The sequence below is a fragment of the Leptonychotes weddellii genome, chromosome 5, assembly GCF_054177405.1.
Source record: "Leptonychotes weddellii isolate Sample4059 chromosome 5, ASM5417740v2, whole genome shotgun sequence".
Classification (NCBI taxonomy): Eukaryota; Metazoa; Chordata; class Mammalia; order Carnivora; family Phocidae; genus Leptonychotes; species Leptonychotes weddellii.
The window spans coordinates 157,439,200-157,465,460 of NC_138373.1; the positions used below are offsets into that span (position 1 = coordinate 157,439,200).

At 51.7% G+C, this 26,261-nt stretch overlaps 1 protein-coding gene across 6 annotated transcripts in view; it reads left to right on the forward strand.

The window, feature by feature from the left end:
- TBC1D22A (TBC1 domain family member 22A) overlaps positions 1 to 26,261 on the forward strand; it is a 266,974-nt gene that overhangs the window by 154,171 nt on the left and 86,542 nt on the right. For 4 of the 6 annotated variants that reach the window (XM_081822666.1, XM_081822664.1, XM_081822668.1 and 1 more), the window contains one exon: positions 12,642 to 12,751. The exons of the other annotated variants lie outside the window; for them this stretch is intronic. In XM_081822666.1, the coding sequence (XP_081678792.1) occupies positions 12,642 to 12,751 (110 nt within the window). The remainder of the gene's footprint in view (positions 1 to 12,641; positions 12,752 to 26,261) is intronic. 6 annotated transcript variants of the gene reach the window in all.

Here is a 26,261-nt window from a genome sequence, read left to right on the forward strand (position 1 = left end):
ATAAGACGAGGTACGGTGTCGGGCCGATTTAGTGATCTGTTTTCTCTTGCTATCTTTGTGATACTGAGTCCAGGGCCCTCCCACTGAGCTGAAGTGTGCAGGGGCAGCATGATGGCCCTCTCTGCCTGAGAAAATACATTTTCTCAAAACAACGAGAAACCCACACCCAGGACTCCCAGCACGAGGGGAATCCCAGACGGTCAGTGGGAAATGACAACAGAGTGATTCACCACCGACACCGGCCTTCGAGCCTTTGCACGGGGTCCTCACCCCTTCATTGCACAGTAACTAGTGCTGGTTAGCGTTGGTTCATCTGTTAACCCATGTAGCTTTACTGTTGAGTCCTCATCTCTGAACTGCCCGTGAGTGAACACAGGTACTTGTTACACCAGGGCATGAAAACAGCCTCACTGTTAGGAAACCAGTTAAGGGCTTCAGAACACGTCAGGCATCGTCTGAGGGATGCAGAGCCCTGCTGCGGCCCCCGCGCTCACCTGCGGCCCCCGCGCTCACCTGCAGCCCCCGCTGCATTTCCGTGTGGTTGGACGTTCAGCCGGCGGTCACCTGTTCCAGTTGGGAACCAAGTGAATCAGAGGTGGCTTTAAGGGACAGTCACAAAGACACTTGTTGAAGAAAGTCACACTTCTCCAGAAAATATAAAAATGCACAGTAAGCCTCCATTTCCTGAGCTGTGTGTGCCTTCCCAGCGAGCAGAGGTGGAAGAGCTGCTGAGGAGAGATCGGTGGGGCTGGCGGTCCTGGAAGACGCTGGCTGTCATGGAAATTGCAAACCTGCCTTGAGATATTTCACCAGTATTTGTCAGGAGCCCTAAAACGTCCTTACCCTCTACCTGCCGATTTCATTGGAGATGCTTATCTCGAGGAACTGATTCTCAATGTGGATCAATCCCTTATGCGTTCACGATGCTCAGGGGGCATCCCTCGTCATGGGAAGTGTTTAGGTGATGAGAGCATCCCAGAGTAGGGATGTGGCCAGCTAACTGGGTCGCGCCAGCCCTCTAGCCTGTTCTGCACCATTCTACAGTGTGGCTTCAAGTAGTGTCTATAAAATGGAAAATTCTCATTATAAATGTCAGATTTCAGCAGGGTACACATTTATCTTCATGATGCAACTATAGTCCTAGAAGAGCTGAGCAAAAAGCGTGCGTGGAAAAATTGGAATGTAACTACACTCAGGTATCCTGGCTGTGCTTCAGGTGGTAGACATGGCAGATTTCCCCCCTTACTTGAAATACCAAGTTCCTCAAATTGTCTGTGACTGTGAATGCAGATACCCAGTGCCTGGTCATCACACCCCTGCGGGATCTGGACGTGCCCTGGGGACCTTTTCCGGGGACACATTGTCCCCTGCACCACACCCTCCCGGGGCCCCGAGGTTCCAGAGGCCTGGACGCGCCTGCTTTTCCCCCAGCATATGCGGTGGTGGTCTCCCAGCCAAGTTGGTTGGCTCTGAATGGAACGGCCACTGATTCCTTTCCTCTGCCTTCCCCAGTTCCCAGTGCACTTTCTACTTACTGTTCAGGGAACTAGAAACCTCCCAGGACGAAAGGCGCTGTGGTCTCGGGTCCAGCAGGAGCAGCCGTTGGGAGCCCATGGTGATGCCCGAGCTTCGGGACTGGAGTGTGGGCAACGGTTGCTGTTATGTGTGGGGGGCTCCCGCCCCCTCCGGGCTGTCAGCTGTCGATTTTCTGGCAGGTGCCGAGTCGTTGGCTGTGCTGTGGGTTGCGGCCCTGGTTCAGCGCCACCTGTGCAGGGAAGGCTGGGCAGCCTGCTTCACGCAGTCTTTATCCAAAGGCTTCTTAGCGCAGGGATGGGGAGCGGGCAGAGCTGTTTGTAAGTCGGGTGTCTGTCATTTCGGAAGAGGTTTATTTCCGGGACTTTTCCATAGTCCTGCTTTTCGAGTAGCTTCTTGGAGTGCGGCGGCTGCGCTGGCTCTCCTAACTCCGGGGACCTTTGGCGTTTGCAGCAGCCATGAGCTGGGATGCCTGGCCAGGGGAAGGGAGGGTCCCCGTGTTCCTTTAGGGGGAACAGATCTCTTCTTATTGACAAATCAAAGAGCCACGCAGTTGATTGAGTTATCTTGAGCAGGAACTTGTTTCAGAAACGAAAGGAAGCAGTCCCATTTTGCTCTGACCTTGTGGTTCAGTCCACAGACTGCATGTCCAGCTTCTGTTTGTGGTTGCCGCATACCCTCCCTGGGGTTCTATTCTGTCCAGTTGGGATGGTTACAGCGTACGTTCCCTGTTTATGGTTCATTTGCTGGCTGTAACAGTGAAGAGTGTGCTGAAATGTATTAATTCCTGATTGATGGGCTGTCAGGGCTTGGCCAGGCTGCTGAAATCTAGCTGTGGGGTTGGTTCTCCGGCCTAGTTCCTGGCAAGGCCCTGCCTGGGGAGTGACTACAGATGGCCTTTCACATGGACGTGTTGGAATCCGGGCAGAGGCAATGACCGTAAACCTCATTTCTGTCTTTGTGCATGACACCCAGGAGCCGGGCACTAGGGAATGCCACAGCCCAGGCTGGCTGTAAGCTGGATCAGAGGAATCCCAGCTGGGATGTGAGTTAGCAGGAATACACGGCAGAATTTGGGAGTTGACGTGTCTGCATGATTTATTGAGGACCAGGAATGGACAACGAAAGCAACTTAGTCTTTTGTAAATGGCCCCAGCCGGAGTTACCTTGCTGGAGCTGTCAGTGAAAGCTGGATTGTCCATCAGTTAGCGCAGCAAACTCTCCCAATTAACCAGTACTTTAGGATCCTACATCATCTCAGCGACAAAGGTACTTGTGGTATGACTTTCTGTAAATGAATTTCTTGGCTTTTTGCCGTGTTATTACTAGCAAAATGTGATGGCATCTTACGCATACAATGTCCCATTTCACCGTCCAACCAGTGGGGCGCAGGGGCGGCCTGCTGGTTCTGGTTTGGCAAGGGACTCACCCCGCGGGGCCCAGCTCCCAGCCAGACTGTGAGCCGTGCGAGGACTGGGCCATATTCTTCTGGGTTCCCGAGGCCCCTGTCGCATGCCTGGCACGCCGTCTGGGCTCAGCGGAACTCTGTGGCTCTAAGGGCTCTGATATGTTCTCTCAGGCTGGTTTTCAAACCCATTGATCCTTTCCTTAGCAGAGCGTCTGTGTTTGGGGGGCTCCTTGGGGTTCAGATGGTTCATGGTGGGTATTTTAAACTCTGACAGTTGACCAGTTTTATTGGTGAGCTGGTGTGCACCTCGTTGTATGTATTTGTATTTGTTTATGACTAATGCTTTTGTTGACCATTCTCTTTGTTTTGAACTGACTTCCTTTTATAAATAACTTTGTTGAGATATTTTCCTCATTTTTAGTGGGCTTACTTACGTATTTTTCTTGTTGCATGATAATTTTTTGCAGAACTTTTGATATTAATCCTTGGCCTGTAATATGTTGCAAGTGTTTCCCCAATCTGTTTTACTTTCTAATTTTTTTCCCCTTAAAACCATTTAAGATTTGTGTATGGTGACGTGGCCCAGCATTTGCTTTTGTGCTGGGCTTTCCCCTGGGAGGGTTTTGCTGACCTGCGCACATGAGCGGAGTCTGGCGTCCCTGGGGCTGTACTGTGGTCTGGCTGTCATCATCGTCTTGGGTGGGATGTCTGCTACACAGTGGGGTGACATTTCGGCATGGGGGAGCGCTCTGCGTGCATCTCCTGATCCCCTGCTCGAGATCGTGCACCAAGGCTTGCGGGAATGAGCTGTCTTGTGTTGGTCAATCTTTCTTTCCATTTGGCTGCATTATGAATGGTTTGAGTGAGGGAGCATTTGCTGATTGATTTAAAGACCCATTCATCTTTCGAGGAATTATTTTTGACTTAATTAGGTAAAGGGAATAGATCAGTTTAATGGATTGATTTATGATCAGTTTGCGCGTTCAGATGATCATGATTCTTGCAGGCTTACTCTGTGTATGAATCTGCCGCCTGCCTTCTGAAGGATGGGGGTCTCTGTGGAATCTCCTGCCTGGCAACACGGCTTCAGAAAGACGGTCGTGGCTGCAAGTCTTCTGCTCTTTCCTCGTGAACAAATAACGAGGGGCCTAGATCCTTCAGTGCAGTGACTATATGTGAAGGAAGGCTTTCGTCCTGTGCCCTGACGAGAGGTTCCCAGCGCCACTGCGTCTCCGGAGGCCGCTGCAGGCTCTGGAGACGTGTGTGCCCCATGAAGGCTGGCCGAGTGCGGGAGAGGAATGGGGGACCGTGTGGAGCCTGCCCCAGCAGGATGCTGGGCTCACATGGGCATCCTGTTTTCCTGAGAAACAGCGTCTGCCGTTCTCGGAGGCGAAGCTCAGCAACCGTCAGAGCTTTCCAGGGGGTCTCAAATTAGAAAACAGTTTGCCTTGTTTTCAGAGAACTCCGGGCTTGCATGGAAGGGCGGCAGGCAGGGCCTGTTTATTGTGTGTGATGCTGTTTGCAAGAACACTTCCTTCAGTTTGGACGAACTCTCGTTGATTTAAGCGTTGTTTGCATTGTCATCAGTAGAAGCAAGTTAGACTTGATACGTTGTCTTACGTTCAGCAATTTTGGGTATTTCTCTTAACTGGAGAAATTGGGATTAAATTCTTTCCATTCTTCATAGAACATCTTGGCATAACGTTCACTGTGTTCTGGTTGCAACTGTTGATGTAATTACTCGTCCTTCTCGACTGAGCCCCTGGCCGGCCGTTCATGCCCTCGCTGGGCGTGTGTTTACCGAGCCCCTGCTGTGTGCTGGGCCCTGGCGGAGGTGCGGGGACATGAAGAGCATGGCAGGGGCAGTCCTGCTCTCGTGGGGCTCTTGCCGTGTCATGCAGGGATGTACGTGGACGTGAAGACGCAGTATGCAGAGTGGGGGTGGATGCAGCTGGTGACGCTTATGTGCAGGAAGTGCCGAGAGTGGGCACTCCTCTGCAGTGGGTGGCCCAGTGCCTGGCATTTCATGGTGTGCCGCTGATGTGTTCTCTGGCAGGCCTTCCTCACTGGAGGGGCGTCAGCGGCGGGCCCAGATTCTTCTTTGTGCCTCAGTAGTTGTTGCAGTTTGTAGGCTCGGGAGCATCTCCCCCACCTCTCGCCTCCTTTCGTTTCCACGGCGCTGTCCCCAGATGGGATCCCTTCTCGCCCGCACCCCTGTTGGCAGACGCCAGTGTGAGGAGTTACTCTGATGTGTACACGTCTCTGGGGGCTCTCCCTTTCCTCCGGAAGGAAGCCCAGCTCTGGAGCTGGGTGCCCGCGGCTGCGGTATCATCCTCATGAGCTGTCCCCTGCCTGGGTCACGTGGACGTCCTGCAGGCTTACTGGCTCCAGGCTCTGCGGTGCCCCCCCAACCCCCGCCCCATCCCCCCATCCCCTGTGCTTGATGCTGCCACCTTCCAAGGCTCAGCCCCAACGCCTCCCAAGGCCACCCTCTCCAGGGGCGGGGACTCTGCTCTTCTGAACCTGCCGTGCCTCCCCCATCCCTTGTCACACGCTCACTCGCCACGTGACCAGCTCATCTCTGTAAATCAGTCTGGTCAACAGACATTGTAAGTAAGCCCGGTAAACGGGGCACGAGTGCCTCAGGAGTTAGTAGGCAAATGAATGCGTGTGGCCCCTTCCTCTAGGCTCCGTGGCCGCTTCCCCATCTCCACCTTTCCCCCAGCCAGTTTCTGGTACATGAAAGTGCTCGATACATGTTAATGGAATCAGTATTTTAACCAGTAGCATTTCTATTAACAAAAACTCCGACTCACAGCATCATTAAAAATCAAAGATCCAGTCAAGACAAAAGAGTGTTGTGAAATTAAGATTTTTTTCTTTTACAAAAATGACGTTGTAGAAACAAGGATCATTAAAGAAGCAGACTTTGCCTTCCCCCTTTCCCTCAGTACCACCCAGGGTCCGCTGTCGGTGCTCCCGGGAGTTGCTGGGCGCGGTCTTTGGCGTGGAGTCAGGCAGCAGGGTGCGTCTCCGGAGGGAGGAGCAGCTGCGCCATCACCGCTGTCCCCGGCCTGCGGTTTGCAGGAGACTGGGGGCCCCTGATTGGGGGTGCGCTCGGGGTGCAGGGGGACGAGAAGCAGAGTGGTGCTGCTTGGTTCTTGTCTTTTGGGGCCTGCTGCGGGCCACGAGACCGATAGTTGGATGTGGCCACGTCGTGTCATCTTGCCTGGCCTGTAGCGAGGTTTGTCCTTGGTTTGTCCTTGACTTGTGACCATCGTCTGCTGGTGTCCCGTTGTCCACTGACCGTTTGTCCGTGTCTGTGGGCTGCACGTTTGCAGCCACGTACCAGAATTGGGAACTCTGACAGTGGTTTAGTTTGTAACCTTGAGTTGGACGTTATTTATATTAATGTTAAACATTAGTACGCTAAACCAACTTGATCATAACCTTACTTGTTCTTGCTGAGCCACTGAGTTTTGTGAATTTATGGTCTTGAGTGGTGGCCCCTCTCTTACTGTAACAGGACTTTTCCCTCTGCCTTGGAACCCAGATCTATGTAATTAAGTGCTAAAACCTCCATCACCGAAGTGTCAGGGTTTCAGATTTGAAACTCCCAAGTTGGGCAATGCAAAACATTAGACCATGGGGTGATTCCAGCTGGCTTACAAAGAAGAGAATATTTTTGATTACCAGTTTAGCTCCTAATTACGTGAAGAGGTTTATTGCAGGGTTTGTGCGATGCGGGTGATTAATGCAGTCCTAACAGCCCGGGCGTGCCCCCCTCCCTAACCTGCGCTGCTCACCGCGCCTTGAGCTTGGTGAGGCCGGCATCTACCGTTGCCGTGGTGATCCCGTGTCATAGGCTCTGTTTAAATTTGAGGTATTTCTCCCTTTCTGGTTACCAAGGCGCCCCATTTGGTTTACTGTGAGGGAGAGCCTGGCCACGTGCGGGCCTCTTTACTTTCTAGCACACCCTGGTCCTTACGAGATCCCAGCCTGAGCTACCCTGGCCGTTCCCCATGAAGCGGGCAGGTGTCATCCTGGAGGGGAGCCTCTGAGGAGCGAGTCCCCAGAGACCCAAAGCTTGAGTGAGCTTGGGGTGGTGACAGGCTCTTTTGCCCACCACATGTTTTATGACTGGGGGAGTGTTGTTTTACCTGTGAGGTTGTACTTTTCTAGAGTTGTAGCGGCTCTCCCCTCCTCTCCCTGCAGAGTCAGAAGCCTCCATGCTGCCCTGTCTCAGACCGAGAGGCTGGCCGTTGTCAGCTGGCCTCCATTCACCAGCAGGTGCGGCTGCTTCCTGGCACACGACCCTCCTGCGGGTCCTTCGTGTGTCAGCTGGGCGCTTACCTCCGCGGGCTGCTTCGGATGCAGTGGGCCCTGGCGCCCGAGGACGTGCTCTGTCCATCGGTGGCGGCGGGCGCCCTTGCTGTCCGGTGAGCAGCCTCATCACCACGACAGACTTGCTTTGAGCCCATCACCCTGCCTCTTCCTTACCCACTGAGCCTGCTAGTTTTCTGGATGTGGAAACGTGGACAGGAAATTACTGCTCTTTATTTACCGAAGATAGCTTTTTGGGTATTGCAGAATAGCAGTTACATCCCTGTGTGGTTTTTTCCTTACCAGCCAGAATGTCCTCCATTCTTTTTTTTAAAGATTTTATTTATTTGATAGAGAGAGACACAGTGAGAGAGGGAACACAAGCAGGGGGAGTAAGAGAGGGAGAAGCAGGCCTTCCGCCAAGCAGGGAGCCTGATGTGGGGCTCGATCCCAGGACTCCGGGATCATGACCTGAGCCGAAGGCAGACGCTTAACGACTGAGCCACCCAGGCGCCCCTGTCCTCCATTCTTTTATTAGTTCCTTATATCTACCTACCCTTCTGCTGATCCACCCATCCACCCAGGCTGGTGGACGAGTCACGACTGACTCTGGATGGGCTCATTGTGCGGTGCTGTTCACATTTGTAGGGGGGGCAGTGCTGACCCCCCCACTGATCGCCAGCAGGTCCCTACCCTAATTGTCCTGACGCCCAAATGCCCCACGAGCTTCTCAGAACGCTTAGAAGGGCACCACCACCCTTGGGAACTTTCTCTAGGGCTATCCATGGAAAGATAGACCTTAGTGAAACTATCCCAGCGGCTTACACAGTGTTTTTTCCCCTATTGCAAAAGTCCTAAGTGTTAATTGTGAAAATTTGTGTTCTCTTTTTACTCTCTACTTTTCTGCAAAAAGTGAAGAGTTGTAGTTACCACCACCCCCAGTGTTCTTTCCCGGGGGCACCACGGTCATGTTTCTGGCATCTTTCTGAGCAGTGTTCTCTGGGTGCTTGTGCACAGAGACAGGTGAGGGTTGGAGTTCTTGATATGAACGGTGTCATTGATAAAGATGGGATGATTTTACAAATTGCTTTTCCAACAATATGGCAGGGTAGCATTTTCAGAGAATTTATTTAGATCATCCCCTAAAGCCGTTTCATGATTTGAGAAGGCAGGTGAGAGATTTTATGAATTAAACGGCTGTTTTTACATCTCATGCCTGCACGCGCGCTTGTGGTGGATTGTCCGTCCCGGGCCGCGGTGTCTTCCCTGCCTCCCCATGTGCCCTCGGCTCAGCCTGTGCACGTGCTGGTCTCCCTGTCGCTCTGAGCTCGGGGTCCCCGAGGTGCAGGGCCTGGCCCTGGTGGGTGGCGCTGTGGACGGCTGGGGGCGGGCCGGCTGCAGCTCTCGGACGGCAGTGTGCGTGCCATGTGTGTGCTGACGGTGTACGGTAGGCCGTGGAGTCCAGCCCAGTTTCAGATGAGACAGGTCGGCTTAAGTTCCATTGTTGGGAGTTGTGTGTTTGCTATCAGTGCTGCCTTCGCGAGTCCGCGGTACCTTCCCTGCGCTGGCTTCCAGGGCCTGTCAGTCCTGCCTGGCCGGGAGAAGGCCGCGTACGGGGCGCTTGGGCTCGCGGTCTGGGGGTGCCCTTTGCGGCAGCCACCTCCCGTGGCAGCCGGCGGCCTCGAGCAGCTTGTGGAGCCGCTCTTGGAGCATCTGCGCGGTGTGGGTCGGCACTAGCTCAGCCCACATCCCAGTGGCCCGGAGGGTTGGCACCGAGAGCCCCTGCCCAGCCCCGGCCCCGCCCCCTCCGTTGTTGCCAGGCTTGTCCCGTTCTTGTGAATCTACCGATTTCCCCTTGGAGTTGTGTTCCTTTTTTTGAACCTGGGATTGCCTGGAACCGTCCACGTCTGTGGTTTCCTCTCCTTTGTGATCTCGGCGGAGCAGTGTTCCTGGTCTCTCCCCGTCCCTTGACGCGCACACATTTAGGGGGCAAAGCACTGCGTGGCGCAGCCTCTGTGTCCGTGGACAGGAGGGCTCCTGAGGCCCCAGGCTTCCCTAGTGGCTCCCCGTTCGGGTTCCCGCCCCCTCGGTCCCCCTCCTTGCCCCAGAGACGTGGAGGCAGCATGCCCTGGTGGGAGGCATGTATGACCTTTGGAGCCGGTGGGCTTGAGTTGTAAGCTGTCACGACCGTTGGCCATTTAGGGGCCTGCCTCTGAGGGCCCTCCTGCCCCACAGAGCTGAGTCTCCCGGGCCTGGTGGCAGATGCTGCAGAGTATTGGCCTCTGACCGACAGCACCTGCGCTGAGCGTGCGGCTTTTGCTCTTGGTTCGGTCTGGGCTGTGCCCCCAGGAGGACCCCGTAGCAGCTGCGCCAGCCTTGGTGGGGTGTTCTGTTCTCGGCTCTGACCCTGTGCCCGCGGTGCAAGGCTTCCGGAGTGTTCTGTGCTGCCCTCTGCGTTTTCTCCCGTGTCGGCCGATGTTTTCTTCAGGAGGACGGATATTTATCTCATTCTGACAATGAGGGTCATTCCAATTCTCTTGGCTTTTTTTGAAGACAGATTGGCATAGGGGTTCTCTGAGTTAAATGTCATTACTTCATTACATTGAAGAGTGACAAATGGCCCGTTGTGAGAGGTGACACCTGAAAGAGGCTGCCCAGCTGACCTTTCCTGGCATAAGGCAGTTATGCAGCTAAACAGACCGAGAAACCTCTCCGAGGCCTGCGTCCCGAGCTCCTGCGTTGGGGGGCCTGCTGCCCCTTGAGCTGGGAGGCTCTGTCCTAACAGCCGAGGCAACATCTTGGTGCTTTGAAGGCCCTGGAAAGAGAGAATGCATCGATGGAAAACGTCTCAAGAGGAGTCCTCTGAGGATTGTGGCGGAGCCCATTCCCTGAGACAGGGGATAAAATCAGACCTGCTCTATGGGGCGGGGTGTGGAGCTGAGTCCGTGGAAGCCAGAGGAGGCCGCTTAACGCTCGCGCCCGCCGGCTTGCTCTTCCAGCAAGACGGTGTCATGTGCTCGGTAGTGACTGCGGGCAGACCTCGTTTCCTCCTCTGTAGGCGGGCGGAGGGGGTTCCTCCCCCTAGGCTGCCTCAGGCCTTCAGGGCCAGCATTTCCGGCAGAGCCATACAGGCAGGTCTTCATCGGAGGCTGCGCGCGGGCCAGACGTTGGCCTCCCGGGACAGCCGAGGTCCGAGGCCAGGCACCTTGCTGGGCCGTGGCCAGGGGCCAGAATGCTGTCCGGCTGTGAGAGGGAGAGCCCACGGCCCACGGGGCAGCTGGGACAGGGCACAGGTCCCCGGTGGGCTCGGACTGAGGAGAGAGCTCAGAGCCGGCCAGGCCGGCCTGGGGACGCTCTTCACCACAGTCCTGCATCCGAGGGGAGGGGCTCTGAGCTTCTGCAAGGCATCGCCTCTTACCCGTGTCTGTGCCCAAGACCCTGGCGCGTAGGGCCCGAGCCACCATGCGGGGAGCACCTGCTGTGTGTTGTTGCGTTGTCCCAGCGAGGGGCCAGCCCCGTGTTCTAGAGGGGACAAGTGATAGGCAGTATGGCCCACCCGTACCTCGGAATGTTCTGCTATGGAGAGGACTGAGGTGCTGGCACAGACTGTGGCCTGGATGAGCCCAGGAGCTTGGCACTGAGTGAGGGGAGCCAGACACGGAAGGCTGCATCCCGCACAATCCCATTACGTGGAATGTCCAGAACAGGCAGATCCACGGAGGCAGAGCACAGAGGGGTGGTTGCCAGGGCTGGGGGAATGGGGAGTGCCTGCTGATGGGCTGGCTTGGGGTGGTGAAAAAGTTCTGGAATTACGGGGTGGTGATGGCTATCCAACTCTGTGAGACACTAAAGCCCAGTGAGTTGTGTGCTTTAAGAAAGGTGAATTTTATTGTATATGGACTACGTCACAATAAAATAAACCCCTGAACAAAACCAAAATGCAGAAGGGCTTGTTGAGTGAGCGGGGGAGTAAAGGAATAAGTGGGGACGGAGTGACTTTCCCGGCCGCAGCCCCCACAGACGTGGTCCCGGGCACCCCGGGACATGCGGTGACAAGGGGCTGAGAGCAGAGCTGATGGGGACGTGTCCTCGTGGCTGTACGTGGCTGGGCTGGGTGTGCTTCCAGGGCTGGGCCTGCCTGTGTAGACCGGTGTGGCCCCCACGCAGGGCCTGGCCGGGCTTGGGTCTGGACTTGCCTGGCCTCTTGTCACCATTGTGGTTTCTGTCGTGAACAGGGAGCAGAGTGGAAGGGGGTTCACTGTGGCTCTTGCAGCTATGTGCTGTGACGTGAGGCGAGGCTGTGTGGGGCTACCTGTCAGGAGGGCCTGCGTCCTGACCACGCTGCCAAGGGCTGTCCCCGGGGGCCACACCTCCTCTTTCACTGCAGCCTGTTTCCAAGGGGCGCAGTGGCCGTGGGAGCAGACGTGTGATGGGGGTTCATGAACGAGGACATTCGATCGTGGGGAGGAGCGCCTGTCACCTCACAGCTACGCAACAGGTGGTAGCAATTAGTATTCTTAGGGTTATTGTCATCTCTACCTACTTAAAACTTTACACATATGTTCTCGGCAGAAATGTTTCTTTGCTTCAAGAACGTTTTTCTTGCAAGGATGCCCTGCATGTTGGCAAAATAAAACAAAAGTAAATAAAATGAAAAAATAGAATGCACAATTTCTAAAACATTTATGAGTGTTGTGCTGGGTGATAGCAGCTTTTGTAAGGATCTAAAACTAGTTCGTTCAAATGTCTGATAAGCCGTTTCAATTAAGTGTCTGTTTTGCATTTTAAAAATTTTAAGTTATGTTCTCTCATTGGGTTTTTTGTATTCGAAGAAAGAGACTGTTCAGAGCACTGCGGACTGTTCTTTCTCTTCAGGCTCCTGCTTTCACGGGTGCTCGCCTGTAGCCAAGGGGTCTTTGCCCAGTGTGGTTTTGGAAATCCTCACCTTGGGAACCGGTTTTGAGAGAAATTATTGTCTGATGAATATGTAACCACATTAGAAGCAGAATTTTAAAAAATCTTATGAAAAAGCTTTCAGACCTGTATTGGGAATAAGTAATGTCTTTTAGGCCCTCGCTTATTAGGAGGTGAAAGGCCTGAGAAGCAATAATTTATAATATATTAATTATGTTAATTAATTGGAAAAGACTCAGAATATTAATTATCTGCAACTAATTAGGTATTAAAATGGAGAACCATTAAGTGATGAGATTGAAGCCTAGGAGCCATCTAGTTCGAGCGAGAGAAATGGGCCCCCGGGGTACCTTGCCTGCCGCGTGCAAGTCTCTGCGAGCCGCGCCCCCGCCCCCGCCCCTGCCCCGTGGTGTGTCCTGTGGGTTAACCGCTCGCTGTCTTTCGCATGCTCCCTGGCACGCAGAGGAGGAGGACGTGGACGCTGCCGACGTCTCCCGCGTGCCCGCAGACGTGCTGCGTGATGTCGAGGCCGACACGTACTGGTGCGTGAGCAAGCTGCTGGATGGCATTCAGGTGAGCCCCCGCCGGCCTGGCCTCTGATTCCGAAACCAGCGTTGCGGGGTGGGGGGCACTGGGCCTGCCGCATGGGCCTGCCCCATGCGCAGCTTGGCCACGTGCCGCCTGCACAGGGTCGGCGGGTGTGGGAGATACCGTGTGCGCGTGCGCACACACCCCTGCATCTGCAGACAGTCCCGGTGCACTGCTGGGGCCTCCTAGGGTGTGGGGCTCTCCTCTCCCCTGCAGTCTGACTCCCACACATTGCGAGCTCCCCAGCTCTGCTGCCGGTGACGCCAGGTGATCCCAGCACCAGATGTGGGGTGTTGCTGATAAGCCTGGTGAGCTGTACTCAGGGCAACCCGCCCCTTACGGGGCATCCGAGTTAGGGCCTCAGAGCCTCACCTGTCACCCTGGGCCCATGAGCAGCCGGTCCCACAGTCTCTGCTGGCCCTGGGCCAGGGGTCTGCTGGTGGGGAACTGCAGCTGTGCCCGGTCCCCGAGGGAAGCACAAGCTGCTGGAAGCCCTGCTCCCCGTGGCCGGGGCTCTGCTGGACTTGCTGTCAGTCGGGGCGGGTGGCGGAGATTTTTGCAGAAAGGCTGCAGGTCTCCCAGGGCCGGGGTGATTTTATGGAAGTGGTTTGGGGGAAAGACCCTACACAGAGTAGGAAGGAGGATGGGAGCCTGTTGATGTAGCAATCCGTGGTCGAGGTAGATGGAGGCCCCCTGGTGGGTGTGGACCATCTTGGCTCACTCTTGCCGACACGGCTTTCCTAGATGCACACTCTGCGCCAGGGCTGCGTGCCTTCCTGGGGAGGGAGAAGTATGTCAGCAGACGCCTCCTAGGAGCTCAGTGTGGGGCGCAGGGTGGAGCCGGAGGGGGCATAAGACGCGTGCTCCCAAGGACCCGATTTGGGAATGCAGCGAGACTTGGAGGAGGGGTGACGGGGGTGGGGGGTGGTGTGTAGAGCCCCGAGCAGGGTTTGGTTGATGGAGGTTTTCTGCGGGACCTCATGGGCTGGGTTCATTCCAAAGATGCCCCAGGGACGGAGCCCATGTGGGTGTCTGTGTGCTGCGCCGGGACCCCATTCGTCGCAGGTGAGTAGGGGAGAAGTAGATGGGGTGCACTTGTCACCTGCGTTTCCTGCCAGGCCAGGCCTTCCTGAGCCGTTGTCATGGTGCTGTTTCTGACACCGCTGCCCGTGGAGGCCTTGGCTCAGCTGCTGGGCTAGAAGGGGCCCGAGGAAGACTTCTACATGATGTGGTCTCCAGATTTGGGTCCTGAGGTTTAATTTGAATAAATGAGCCGGAATGACGGTGTGGGAGAGAACGGTGTGGGCTCGCCTTACTTCTGATAACTGAGAAGCGACAAAGGGCAGGTAGAGGCCCTTCCCGTAATGACGAGTAAGAACCTTGTTTGCATCTGACAGAGAAAAATAAGATTTTGGCCCAAGCCTCGATTTATCATTCCCCTCCATTGTTAATGTTTTCATATGTGTTAGTCTTCTCCCAAAATGTAAGACTTTTTTTTTTTCCCCGTTTAGAAAAGGGATTGAATCATAACGTGAGACCTTATAAATTTCAAATGTCACTTCTCTTATCATGAGTGATGGAATTCCTGCCATTTAGATACAAGATTATCCCGCTTCTATTTGTGAATAAAATCAGCTCTACACTGGAAGTGAGGCTGGCTTTTCATTTTTCACCTGAGGTTTGCTGTCTGATGGGATGGCTTTTGGGCCAGGGTTGCGTGTGTGCGTGCGTGTGCGTGTGTGCAGCGCGGCTCTCTCCCGGTACACACATTCACCGCCCTCTGCAGGCCGCCGCGAGCCACAGGGCCCTGACGTGAGCAGTGTTGAGGGGTGCCGGTTACCAGCACTGGGGGACTCGGGGAGATCTGTCATTCCCTGAGATGAGGCGAGCTCCTCTGGGGGGCTGTTGGGCATATTCGGGTGCCCCCGCTGCTTTGTGTGGACAGGTGTGAGGGTCTGAGGGGACGGAGCAGCAGGCGGAAAGACGGACCGGGTGTCAGCGTCCTGAGGAGCCGGAAGCTTCTGTTGCTGCGCTTGCTCTCATACAACCTGGGCTCGCCCCGTCCTCTCTGCTCTCTCCTGACGACTCAAGAGCCGTCTTCCTGGAGCACCTTCTCATCACGTCACTGCCCTGCTTGAAAGCCACTGAGAACTCGTGCTTGGCCTTGTTAAGTGCGGCCCTGTCAGCCTGGCCTTCGCCGGTTCCCTGCAGCTTAGGAAGTTCAGGGCTGTCTATCGCGTGACGCTAAATCCACGTGCCAAGGGAGACTGCAGGGAGTCCGAGTCTCTGGGCCACGGCTGTGCAGCGGCCCTCCTGCTCTCCTCGGCAGCAGCAGCGGGGCTTCCCGTGTCAGTGGGCAGTGACGGCTAGCGTGTCCGAGTGGCTCTTAGCTTCACAGCAGAGTGGATGTCACACCCTGCACACACACACATCCCTTGCCTGGGGTCAGAGAGCCTGTGTTGGGACCCACATGTGAGCTCTGAAGCCTGTGGTTTTCTGCTCTGCTTTATAACCGTGTCCAGCTGAAATCAGTGGAAATGACTTCCATTTTGCTGGCTACGTTCTATAGGGGAAAAGCCACATCTGCTCATTTTTCTGGAGACGTGACTGTGTGTTCGGCTCACCTTGCGGCCTCAGTCTGAGACTCTGTGTTCTGCATTTGGCCACCGTGTGGGGAGCACCTGCTGTGTACAGGGGCTGTGCAGTCACCAACTTGTTGTCCCTGCAGGATGCATATCCTGGTGGCCAGGGGTGCGTGGAGAGGACTGCCGATGGACGGCAGAGTTCTAGGGGTTCTGGGGGAGGGGAGGCTCTGGTCCCAGGAGGATGACAGGCTAGGCCCAGGAAGAAGCTGCTCCCTCCCAGCATATGCCTGGAGGCATTGGGTGATGTTGAGCAAGAATTGTCTAAAATGCAAAGCTGTACTCCTTACCAAGGGGAGGGGAGTCCTGCGGACACGAGGAGTGGTGACCCCGCCAGTAGACGCTAGTAAGTGTGGAGGGAATGACTGCAGTCGTGCCTAAAAGTTAAGGTTTTATTGTCCTGGCCAGGGCTAGAAATAAGATAAAGCCGGGCCTGCATAGGGAAATCCTGGTGCTACTCAGAAACAAAAATAAAACGGTTCTCCCGTCAGGGCTTTCCAGCTTCGTGTCTCGGGGCTGCGTTACAGTCTTCAAAAATCCCAAGGAACTCAAAGAGCTTTGACTCACGTGGGTGAATTCTGTCGGTATTTACTCTGTTAGAAACTCAAACAGAGATCATTTAAAAATATTTAGTAATTTATCTTAAAATAACAATGATAAATCCCTATGTGTTATTATAAGTAACATATCTTGGTAATAAATTAATATTTTTGAAACATAACTATTTCGTGAGAAGGAGGGCACTGTGTTCCCCTGTGTTAAGACCCTGTAGGTCTGACTCCGTAGAAGATACCCGAATTCTCTCGTGTGCTTCTGCATTCAGTCCGTGGAGATATGTTGGTTTTGATGGGAGTGTGTGAAAACAGTCCGGCCTCTCCCAGGCAGGGCGTTGGGAGAGGGAGGAGAATTTTCATAGCGGTCTCCCGACGACCTGGATGTTTGCTCGTTAACACTAGACCATAGCTTAGCACGGTGGCTTCCTGAAGGTCGCCTGCCGTGTGACAGTTGAAGCCATGTCAGCCACCATTTTGTTCTCAGTGACGTTGAAGTCCTTTTGCCTGTCTTGCACTTTGAGCGGGTGTTTTGCCCTCACGTGGTTCTGTAGCATCGGACGCTGGCCATCTGGGGAATATTGGATGACTGGGGTGTGTGGAGCTTCTAGATGCTGACGCACCTCATCATATAGTATCACATCTCGTAGCCTTACCACCGTCTTGTCAGAAGAAGCTGGTGAGCCCAGAGTGGCAGACGAAAGTTCTTCAAAATTCAGAGTTTGGCTTAAAAGCTCAAATATTATTGGCAACACATACTGCCGATTGTTTTCCTTGAAATGACAGTCTTTGTTCATTTTTGAGAAAGTGCCAAATACCCAAGTTTGAATAACCGGTTTGCCTGTTAGTCATTTCTTCTAGTGAAAATGATGTTTCTTGAAAAATGTTATCTGATTCAGCTCACAGCTCCAACAATTGACCAGGGGCATTTTTAGAAGAAATCACTGTTGTTTGGTACACATCTCAAGGGCTCTTTGTGTTCTTCCCACTTGGCCACACAGAATATTGAAAAGATGTTTACTTGAGGGTCGGGATCTGATGCAATATTAATCATAAAATTAGGAACCTCATCAAGGACATCCTTAAGCGAAACTGCCTTTTATTTATCTTCGCCACTGTGAGTGCGAGGCGCTAAGAATGCGGCTTGGCGGGACTGCCTCGACTCATGTCAACGTGTCCGCGCTTTACTCACCTTTCGCGCCAGCCATGCAGGCCGCAACACATGACAAAGGTAAATAACGTTGCTATTATTAGGAATGTGGTTTTGATCTCCGAGACCGCTTGAAAGGGTCTCCTGGACGGCAGCAGTGGGCCGACTGCCCCGGAGAACTGCCGCCCTGGGGGCTGCTCTCTCAGCACAGGCCTGTGGTTTTCCCACAGAAAAGCCCCCCGAAGACGGGCTCACGACAGAGAAAGCACGAGACAGAAGAAGTGTGCGCCAGGACTGGACATTAACAGGCATTGTGATTAGCAGTGATCTACCCCAGGGACTCGACATCCTACAGCAGCGATGTGAACGGAGCCCAAACAAGTAATTAACACGAAGAATAAGACTCTGAAAGAAGAGCTCGCAGGTTTTTGAAAAGAGCCCAACAGAACTTCTAGCAACCAGACTTACGGTCGTTGAAATTTACCATTCTTTAGACCCAGCAGAAGAGAGGATTAAAGCAGAAGGAGAAAATTACTGGGCGGGCAGCACTGAGGGAGGGCACGGATTTGGAAGAGAGGTTAGGGCAGAATGAGCAACAGGCCCGGGATGGGAAAACATGCTGTGCGAGCCCCCGTGCACACACAGGTGGTGGCCAGAACTTTCCAGCACCTGTGAGAGACATGGGCTCTTATGGTCCCTAAACAAACAAGTCTCAAGAAAGTGGCATTAAAATATCACACCTGGAGAAACCAGAGTGAAGCCGCTACATATCGGAGGTCAGAGAAAATGTCATAGGAACGGCCAGTGACAGACAGATGAGTCGTTCGGGCCGACGGTTGGATGGGAAATAGGCCGCAGCAGGAAAAGCAGAGGCCAGAATGAGATGGGTTGCGTTTGGTGTTCTGGAGAAGGATAACTGTCAGGCCAGATTGGATTTACAAACAGGATCCAGCTATACACTACTTAGAAGACACTCACCTAAAACATAAGATTACAAAACGGCATGAAGGGGAAGGGGGTTGGGAGCAGCGCAACAGATCAACACTAACCGAAATAAGAGTTAGGCAGCAGTGTGGCTCTTATGCATTATTAGATGAAATGGATTTTGAGGCAGAAAGCATTATTTGGGATAAAGAGCATCACTGCCGAGGGACAAGTGGATAAATTTACCAGGGAAGACACAGTCCTGAACGTCTGCTATGACAGCATGCGTGTGTGTGGACAGAAGTGTATCTCTTGAGTGTGTAGGAGGCAGGCGGGGAAGAGAAGAGGCAAAAGTTAGGCGGAAGTTCCTGAAGATGCTGTCAGTGCGAGACGCTGTTCTAGGTTCTTTGTGTTTGTTAACTGTTGGTGTTAATCTCAGTTTCCCTGCAACATGTCTGTCAGGCATTTCCCGCTGTGGGGCTAGGAAGTTGCAGACTTGGGATTCAGACCCGCACAGTCTGGCCCCAGCTTTCCTGCCTCTCAGTAATTAGCGGGTCAGGCAGACAAGAACTTGCAAGATCGCGACATATTTGTGCCGCAGACTTCATAAGGTTGAGCTACTGGCCATATCTGGAACCCCACTCCCGGCACACACAGCGTGTTCCCTTTCTTCCAGTGTGCGTGGGACATTCCAGAAATGGCCGAGCCGGCGGTCCTCACGGAGCGGTGCAGGCCAGGGTCGGCACTCTCTCCGGGCTGCGGCCGTGGCACGCAGACTCACCCAGATTCCTTGGGGAAGGGGGCGGTTGGCTTTGGCAGCTCTGAGAAAGGCCCGTAATTTGGCCCTCCCCAGGTGTCAGGCCTGCTCACTCATTTCTGATGGATGGTGTCCTCGCACTCGGTGTTTGTTTAGGGGACGCTCTTTCTATGGAGGGGCCTTGGTGCCGGGAGAAAAGCAGCAGCTGCATTTCCAGGTGAAATAGTCTCATGGCGGAGACTCGGTTCGCACTGTGGTGCCCTCGCGCTCCTGCTGGCTCCGTGAGCGATGAAGGGAGGCCGTTGGCACGGCCCTCAGCGGCGGCAGGTGGGGCTAGCGAGGGGCCATCTGCGGCCCAAACTAGAGCCTCAGCTGGGTGGCGGTGGGATGGGCAGAGAGAGAGCGCCGGGCAGACTGGGCAGGCCTCGTCCACTGTGGTGCCGCTGTGAGTACCCGTGGTGGGGTGGGCGCGGTGGGGGTACCTACTGCCTCCTTAGGGTTGCTGGGGAGGGTCTGGGTGTGGCAGTGAGGGGGCGGCGATCAGGGTACTGAATGGCCAGCAGTGCATGGACAGTCCTGCCTGGGGAAGAATCTTACCAGGACCTCGTGAAGAGGTCTAGCCGGCAGATCTGGGTGGAAGTCGTCCACCCACGTGACCCTGCTAATTATTCTGATGGGATGGTTTTGTCTTGACAAAGGGATGTGGTTGTGAGAGGAGTCTTTATTTTGTGGTGAAATGGGCCGTGTGGATCTGCCCGGCGGGCCGTGCAGTGGGGGGTTCCACAGCGAGGGGGTGGCCTGGGCTGGCTGGGCACAGATGGTATAGGGGGGGAACGGGGACGGGACCTTAAGTGTGGAAGCCATGGCTGTGTGCTTCCGTTCTGTTTTCTAGGCTGCAGGGGTGCGTATCCTCCGTGCTGGGGAGGGTTCTTCTTGGACTTTCCCGGTCTCCGCACGACACCAGCAGCCCCAGCGCCAGGGCTGCCGGCGAGCTTGCGCTTGTTGAATTACGGCTTCCCCATTTGCCTCTCCTGCAGTCATACTATTACTCTCGGATTCATTACTTAACAGGACAGCCTCTTTGAGGAGAAAAGGGCCGTTGCTTTTATAATTAGTCTTCTACACTTCCTTTCCTTGGGGAAGCCTTGCTCAATTCAGAGAACTGGTCGGTGGCCTGGGAGTGAGGGCGGCGTTGGGGAAAGGGACTGTGTTATCCTAGAACTTGTCAGACAGAAGGCTGGAAATATGGTGGCGTGGTGCTGCGCGTAGAGGATGTCCGGGCCTCTGCCTGCCCCGTCCCCGGGGGGCCGCAGGGCCTGCTGTCCCTCAGGTGTCGCTGCTGCATGTCGGCCTTTGAAGATAAGGCCAGTGAGGAGAGAAGGGACAGACGTATCACAGGAAACCAGAGCGGGTGCGGGGAGCCCTTGGAGCGGTTTCTGCTCCAAGAAGGAGAGGGGCCCCCAGCACGCTTGGAAGGCGGCCTAGGATCCTTAGAAATGAGCGTGGGCGGCCAGAGGCCTGGGGGCGTTGTTCTTCCCCAGCTCAGGGGAAACAGAAGAAGCGAGGGGCCGGTCTGTTGCTTGGGAAGGTGGCTGAGAGGAAGCTCGCTCACTTGGCCCCGATTTGGCTGTCTTCACCTGGAAGGAGCAGCCAAGCCGTCGTGGGGAGGGAGGGAAAGCCAGGCCTTGTGCCCAGCCCCGTGGATGGAAGAATGAAGAAGGATGCACCTAGTCCGTGCAGATGTGTTCCTGTCTCAAACACGAGATGAATCATGCTGTGTGTGGAAGGATCTTTAGAGAAGGGATTTTAGAGCCTCGTCGATAAAATTGAGAATTCTTGGCAACGTTTAGAAAGGTTTATTAAACAGATAAGAGTGTGTTGGTTACTGGGCTGCAGCAGAAGATTCATTAAGAATGAGTCATTGAGCAGCAAACACTTTAAAAATGAAAATTAAAAGAAATTCAGTTCACAGTAGCATTGAAAAACGTAAAATCCATGTCATTGCGTGAATGAATAGTTCATTCCTTTTAATTACCAAGTAGTATTTCACTGTATGAATATATCACAGCTTGTTTCTCTGTCCATCTTTTTGGTGGAAGCCAAGGCTGTTTCTGGCCTTTGGTTGCTATGAGTACACTTTTTGTGGACATTCACGTGCATGTCTTCTTGTTGACGTAACCTCCATTTCTCTCGCTCGGTGCCTAGGTGTAGCCTTGCAGGGTCATGCTGTGGGAGTGTATTTTGTTTCTGTGGACAACAGCCCGGCATTTCCCTCAAATGGGCTGTACCGTTTTACACACCCAGCAGCAGCGTGTGCGAGGCAGGGCTGCACCAGCACTCCCCTCCTTGACGTGTCTCTGCCGGACGGCCGTCTTCTGTTAGAGAGTGAGGGGCTGGGAGAATGTTTTCCCCAAGTTTGTGGTGTGGCACTCCATTGTTAGAAAACTGTATCTTCTCATAAGTGGAAAATTTTAATTTCTATGAAATCTAATTTACCTAAAAAAAAAAAATCTAACTTAAAATTTAAGATCCAATTTAAGTAAAAATCCTTCACCTACCCCCAGTGTGCCAGGGAATTCTCCTTTGCTTTTCTTCTAGAAACTTTATAATTTTTGTTTTGACTTTTAACTTGACTTAATTTTTCTGTATGGTGTGAGGAAGGCAGAGTGGTTCATTTTTAAAATACAGGTTTCCTAGTTAACATAGCTAGCATCATTTGTCAAAAACAGTTTTGTTTTTTTTTTTTTCTTCCAGTGGATTGCTTTGGTCCCTTTTCTGAAAATCAAATGATTATATAAATGTGTGTCTATTTCTGGACATTCTGTTCTGTTCCATTGATTTATTACTGCATCTTTATGCCAGTACATACTGTCTTAATTACTGTAGCTTTTCTCAGAGTCCAGTAGAGAGAGTCCTCCAACTTTGTTCTTTTTAAAATAAATTTTCACGAGTATTTTTCGTCCTTCACATTTTTAAAAAAGATTTTATTTATTTATTTGAGAGAGAGAGAGAGAGCACGAGCAGGGAGGAGAGGGAGAAGCAGGCTCCCCGCTGAGCAGGGAGCCCGACTCGGGGCTGCATCCCAGGACCCTGGGATCATGACCTGAGCCGAAGGCAGACGCTTAAGAGACGGAGCCACCCAGGCGCCCCAGTCCTTTACATTTGTATATAAAGTTTATCGTTGGCCATTTTCTACCAGAAAAGCCTTAGAAAAAGTAATAGGAGCTGGGGTTTGAATGGGATTGTGTTGAATCTATATGTCAGTTTTCCCAGAATTAATAGCATTAACAATACTGAGTTTTTAGACATTTTTAAATTTATCCTCACAAACATTTTGTAGTTTTCAGTGTATGGGTTTTGTTCAGATGTTGTTAAATTTATTTCTACATTGTTTGGGTTTTTTGTTGCTATTTTAAATGGTATAGCTTTGTTTGTAAATTTTGTTTTTCAAATTTTACTGCTGATATATACAAATATAATTGATTTTGTTAACCGACATCTTTCTCTATCTAGTATTGTTGCGTAACAAATTGCTCCAAATTTCCCACCTTAAAGGAACTATTTTATTATGCTCACAGATTCTTTCAGTCAGGATTTCAGTCAGGAAATGGCATGTATTGCTTATCCGTGTACCACATTGTCTGGAGCCTCAGGTGGGGAGACTTGAAGGTGGGTACAAGGTGATGCTTAGGGGCTGGAACCGTCTGAAGTCTCACCCATATATATGTGAGCTCCTGGTACCTGGGCTCAGGCAGGGCAGAGGTCGGGGTGCTCTGAGACTAGGACAGTGACTGCCATCTCATGGCCTCTCCCTGTGACTCTCCAGCCTCACAGCATGGTGGCCTTAGGATAGTCAGACTTCTTACATAATAGTGCGAGGCTCCCAGTAAGATTTCCAGCCAACAGGATGTAAGGTGCATTTTTCATGACAGCCTCTGAAATCACACAGTATCACTTCTACTGTACTCTTGGTTGAAGCAGTCACAAGTCTTCCCAGATTCAAAGAGAGGGAAATTGGACTCCCATCTCTTGATACAGGAGTGCATGGTCACGTAATAAAAGAGCATGCAGGATTGGAGATAGTGTTGTGGCCACTTTTGGAAAATGTAATGTGCCTCACCTTTCTGGTGATCTTACTAAATTCACTGACTAGTTCAGGAGCTTTTCAGTAGATGCCTTAGGAATTATACACAATCATGTCATCTATAAATAAAGAGACCCTTACCTCTTTCTATACACTTGCATGGCCTTTATTTCCTTTTCTTGACTTACTGCATTGTCAAGATCCTCATGTGCTGAGAGCAGACATTTTTACCTCCTTCCAGATACTGGTGGGGAGGGTGAAGCATTCAGGCTCTCAACATGAAGTACGGTAGTAGCTGTTGGCTTTTTGTAGATGCCCTTTTCCAGGGTGGTTGCTGACAGTACAAATTCCACAGTCGAGAGGTCTATGTTTTTAATAAGCACCCTGGTTTATTTTGATAGGTCTTTACATTTGAGGAATACTGGTATATAATGGAATAAGAGGTTGAGGATTGAATTCTTAAGACCTGGTGGAAGAAGACCAGGACGTCACATTGTAGTTTGCTTTGCTGAGTCTTTTAAAAAAATTAGGAATTGATATTTTTGTCAAATGCCTTTTCTGTTGATACGATCATGTGATTTTTCTTACTTATTCTGTTAATGTAGTGAAGGACCTTAATGAACTTTGATTGTTAGGTTGACCTGCATTTCTGGGGAACTCTACTCTGTCATGAGATATTAGCCTTTTTCTATACTTCTAGATTTTCTTTGGTAGTATGTATTTAAAGATTTTCACCTCTCTGTTCCTGAGGAATATTGTGTTCTACTTTCTTTTCTTCTAAAGTCTTTTTCTTTCTTAACCTTAGGGAAATGGTGGCCTATAATTTCTGGAAGGGTTTGTGTAAGATTAGTATTATTCTTCCTTAAATATTTGATAGAGTTCAACAGGGAAGCCATCTTGCCCTGGGACTTTCTTTGTGGGAAAGTTTTAACTGTAAATTCAATTTTTGCTGTAAGTAGGGCTCCAGATTTTCTACTTCTTCTCTTGGCAGTTTTTTTTTTAAAGCTTTAAGAAAAGCTTTGTCAGTTTTTTTTTAAAGCTTTTAAAAAAAGATTTTATTTATTTATTTGAGAGAGAATGAGAGCACAAGTAGGCAGAGTGGCAGGCAGAGGGAGAGGGAGAAGCAGGCTCCCCACTGAACAGGAAGCCCAACTTGGGGCTTGATCCCAGGACTCCAGGATCATGACCTGAGCGGAAGGCAGATGCTTAACCGACTAAGCCACCCAGGTGCCACTCTTGTCAGTTTCAATAATTTGTGTCTTTTAAGGAATTTCATCATTTTAAAGAAGTTGTCTAATTTACTGGCATATTGTTGTTCATAATACCCTTTAATTCTTTTAATGTCTGTAGGAACTATAGTGATGTCTTTCCTTCCTAACATTGGTAATTACATTTTCTGGTATTTGTTCTGAGATCTGTCACGTGGTCTGTCTTGGTGAATATCTTATGTGTCCTTGGAAAGAATGTATGTTTTGCTTTGTTGGGGGAGGTTTCCATAAATATTAGTCAGGTCAGGTTGGTTGATAGTGTTAGTCCAGTCTTCTCTGCTTTTACTGATTTTCTGTCTCCTTTTTCTCAGCTACTGAGTGAGGACTTTTGAAATTTCCAATTATAATGGTTGGATTTGTCTCTTTTAGTTTTGTCAGGTCTTGCTTCACATCATCGGAATCTCATTTATTAGGTACACATAGGATTAGCTTTTAGGTTTTCTTGATGAATTTAGATGTTATTTTTATTTATTGTTACGAAATATTCCTCATTATTGCTGGTCATGTTCCCTGTTCTGGAGTCCAGTTCATTGGATATTAATATAGCCATTCCACCTTCCCTTGGCTTAGTCTTGGCGCATCTTTTTTTCTACCCCTTTGCTTCTAATCTGTGGGTATTTTCTTGTGTAATGTGCGTTTCTTGTAGAAAGCTTAGAGGTGGATTTTGCTTTGTTTTTTTTAAGTATGTTTAGTTCATACACATTCATAGGTTTCCGGTGTAATTATTTGTGTGGCTGGGGCTTCTTAGGCTGCCACCTTGGTATTTATTTTCTATTCATTTTATCTTTTCTTATTTCCACTTTTTCTCCCCTATGTTCTTTTGGATGAATTGAGTAATTTTAAAAATTAATGGACTTTATTTTTTAGAGCAGTTTTGGGTGTATAGAAATACTCAGCAGAAAATGTGGTTTCTTTGTACTCCCTCACCACATCCTGACAGACACAGCTCCTCTTACTAACATCTTGCATTAGTGTGGTGCATTTGGTGCAGCTGATGAGCCAGTGTTGCTCTGTTACTACTACCCAGAGTCCAGAGTTGACACGAGGGTTCTCTCTTGGTGTTGCACGTTCTCGGGCTTTGGACAAATGTATGTCTACTGTTACAGTCACACAGGGTGGTTTCAGTGCCTTAAAAATCCCCTGTGCTCCGCCCACCCATCCTGTCTTCCCCTCAGACCCTTGACAACCCCTGGTAGTGACCGAAAACAGGCATTTAGCATCGACCCCATTGTCGGAGTGGCTGACAGTAGGAGCACTGGGTGCTGCATCAGGGCTGGACGGGAATCCCCGTCTTCACTGCTTTCCCGTGACCTGTGTCACCGTGGAAGGTGGGCACTGGGAGGGAGGGTCCAGGTTCTTTAGGTATAGCGACTCATTTAACAGCCCCTCCCCGTGCCTTGTGAAGCGGACATTCCTGTCTCACTCACAGATGAGAAGACAGGAGATCAGAGAAAGGAAGCTTGCGCTACGAAAGTGAGGAGTTGGCTTGATACATTGTTACAGCACTCCTCCACCTGAGTGTGGTCCCTGAGAAACATGCCGTGGAGCTCTGTCCTTGTCCTTGTCCTTCCCCCTCTTCTCTGAGGCTGTAATGAAGACATTGAGGGTGTAAGTGTAACCAGTGCCTCTAAGCTTGGAGGGACAGCTAATGTGATAGATGACATAATCACGATTCAGAATGAGTTCAGCTGCCTGGAATGCCACCCGAGAACCAATCAAGTGAATGAGCTAATAGGAATAAATGAAAAGCCCTATGTTCAAGTTCAAAAACCCAGCCAGTAATATAGCTCGTTGAAAGCGGTTTGGATAATTTGGGCCACCTGCGTCTTCGGTGGGAGGCTCTCCTCATCATTTGGTGTAGATTAGGGCATCGGTCTGGCAGCTGACTTCCCTGCATCCTCTTTGCTCTGCTGTTACTCTGCACCTTGCGGCAGAGTCTTCTCCAAATGCAGATCTTGTAAGTGTGGTGGCTCCCCATCTCCATGTCAGTACCTTCATTCCATGGCTCTGCTCTGGTCCTACCCTTCCCTCCCAGATGGTCTCCCAGCCTCAGAACGGTCTTCTCCCGCCGTACCCCAGCCTCCTCGCTGCCCCTCCAGCTGTCCTGGCCTTCATTCCC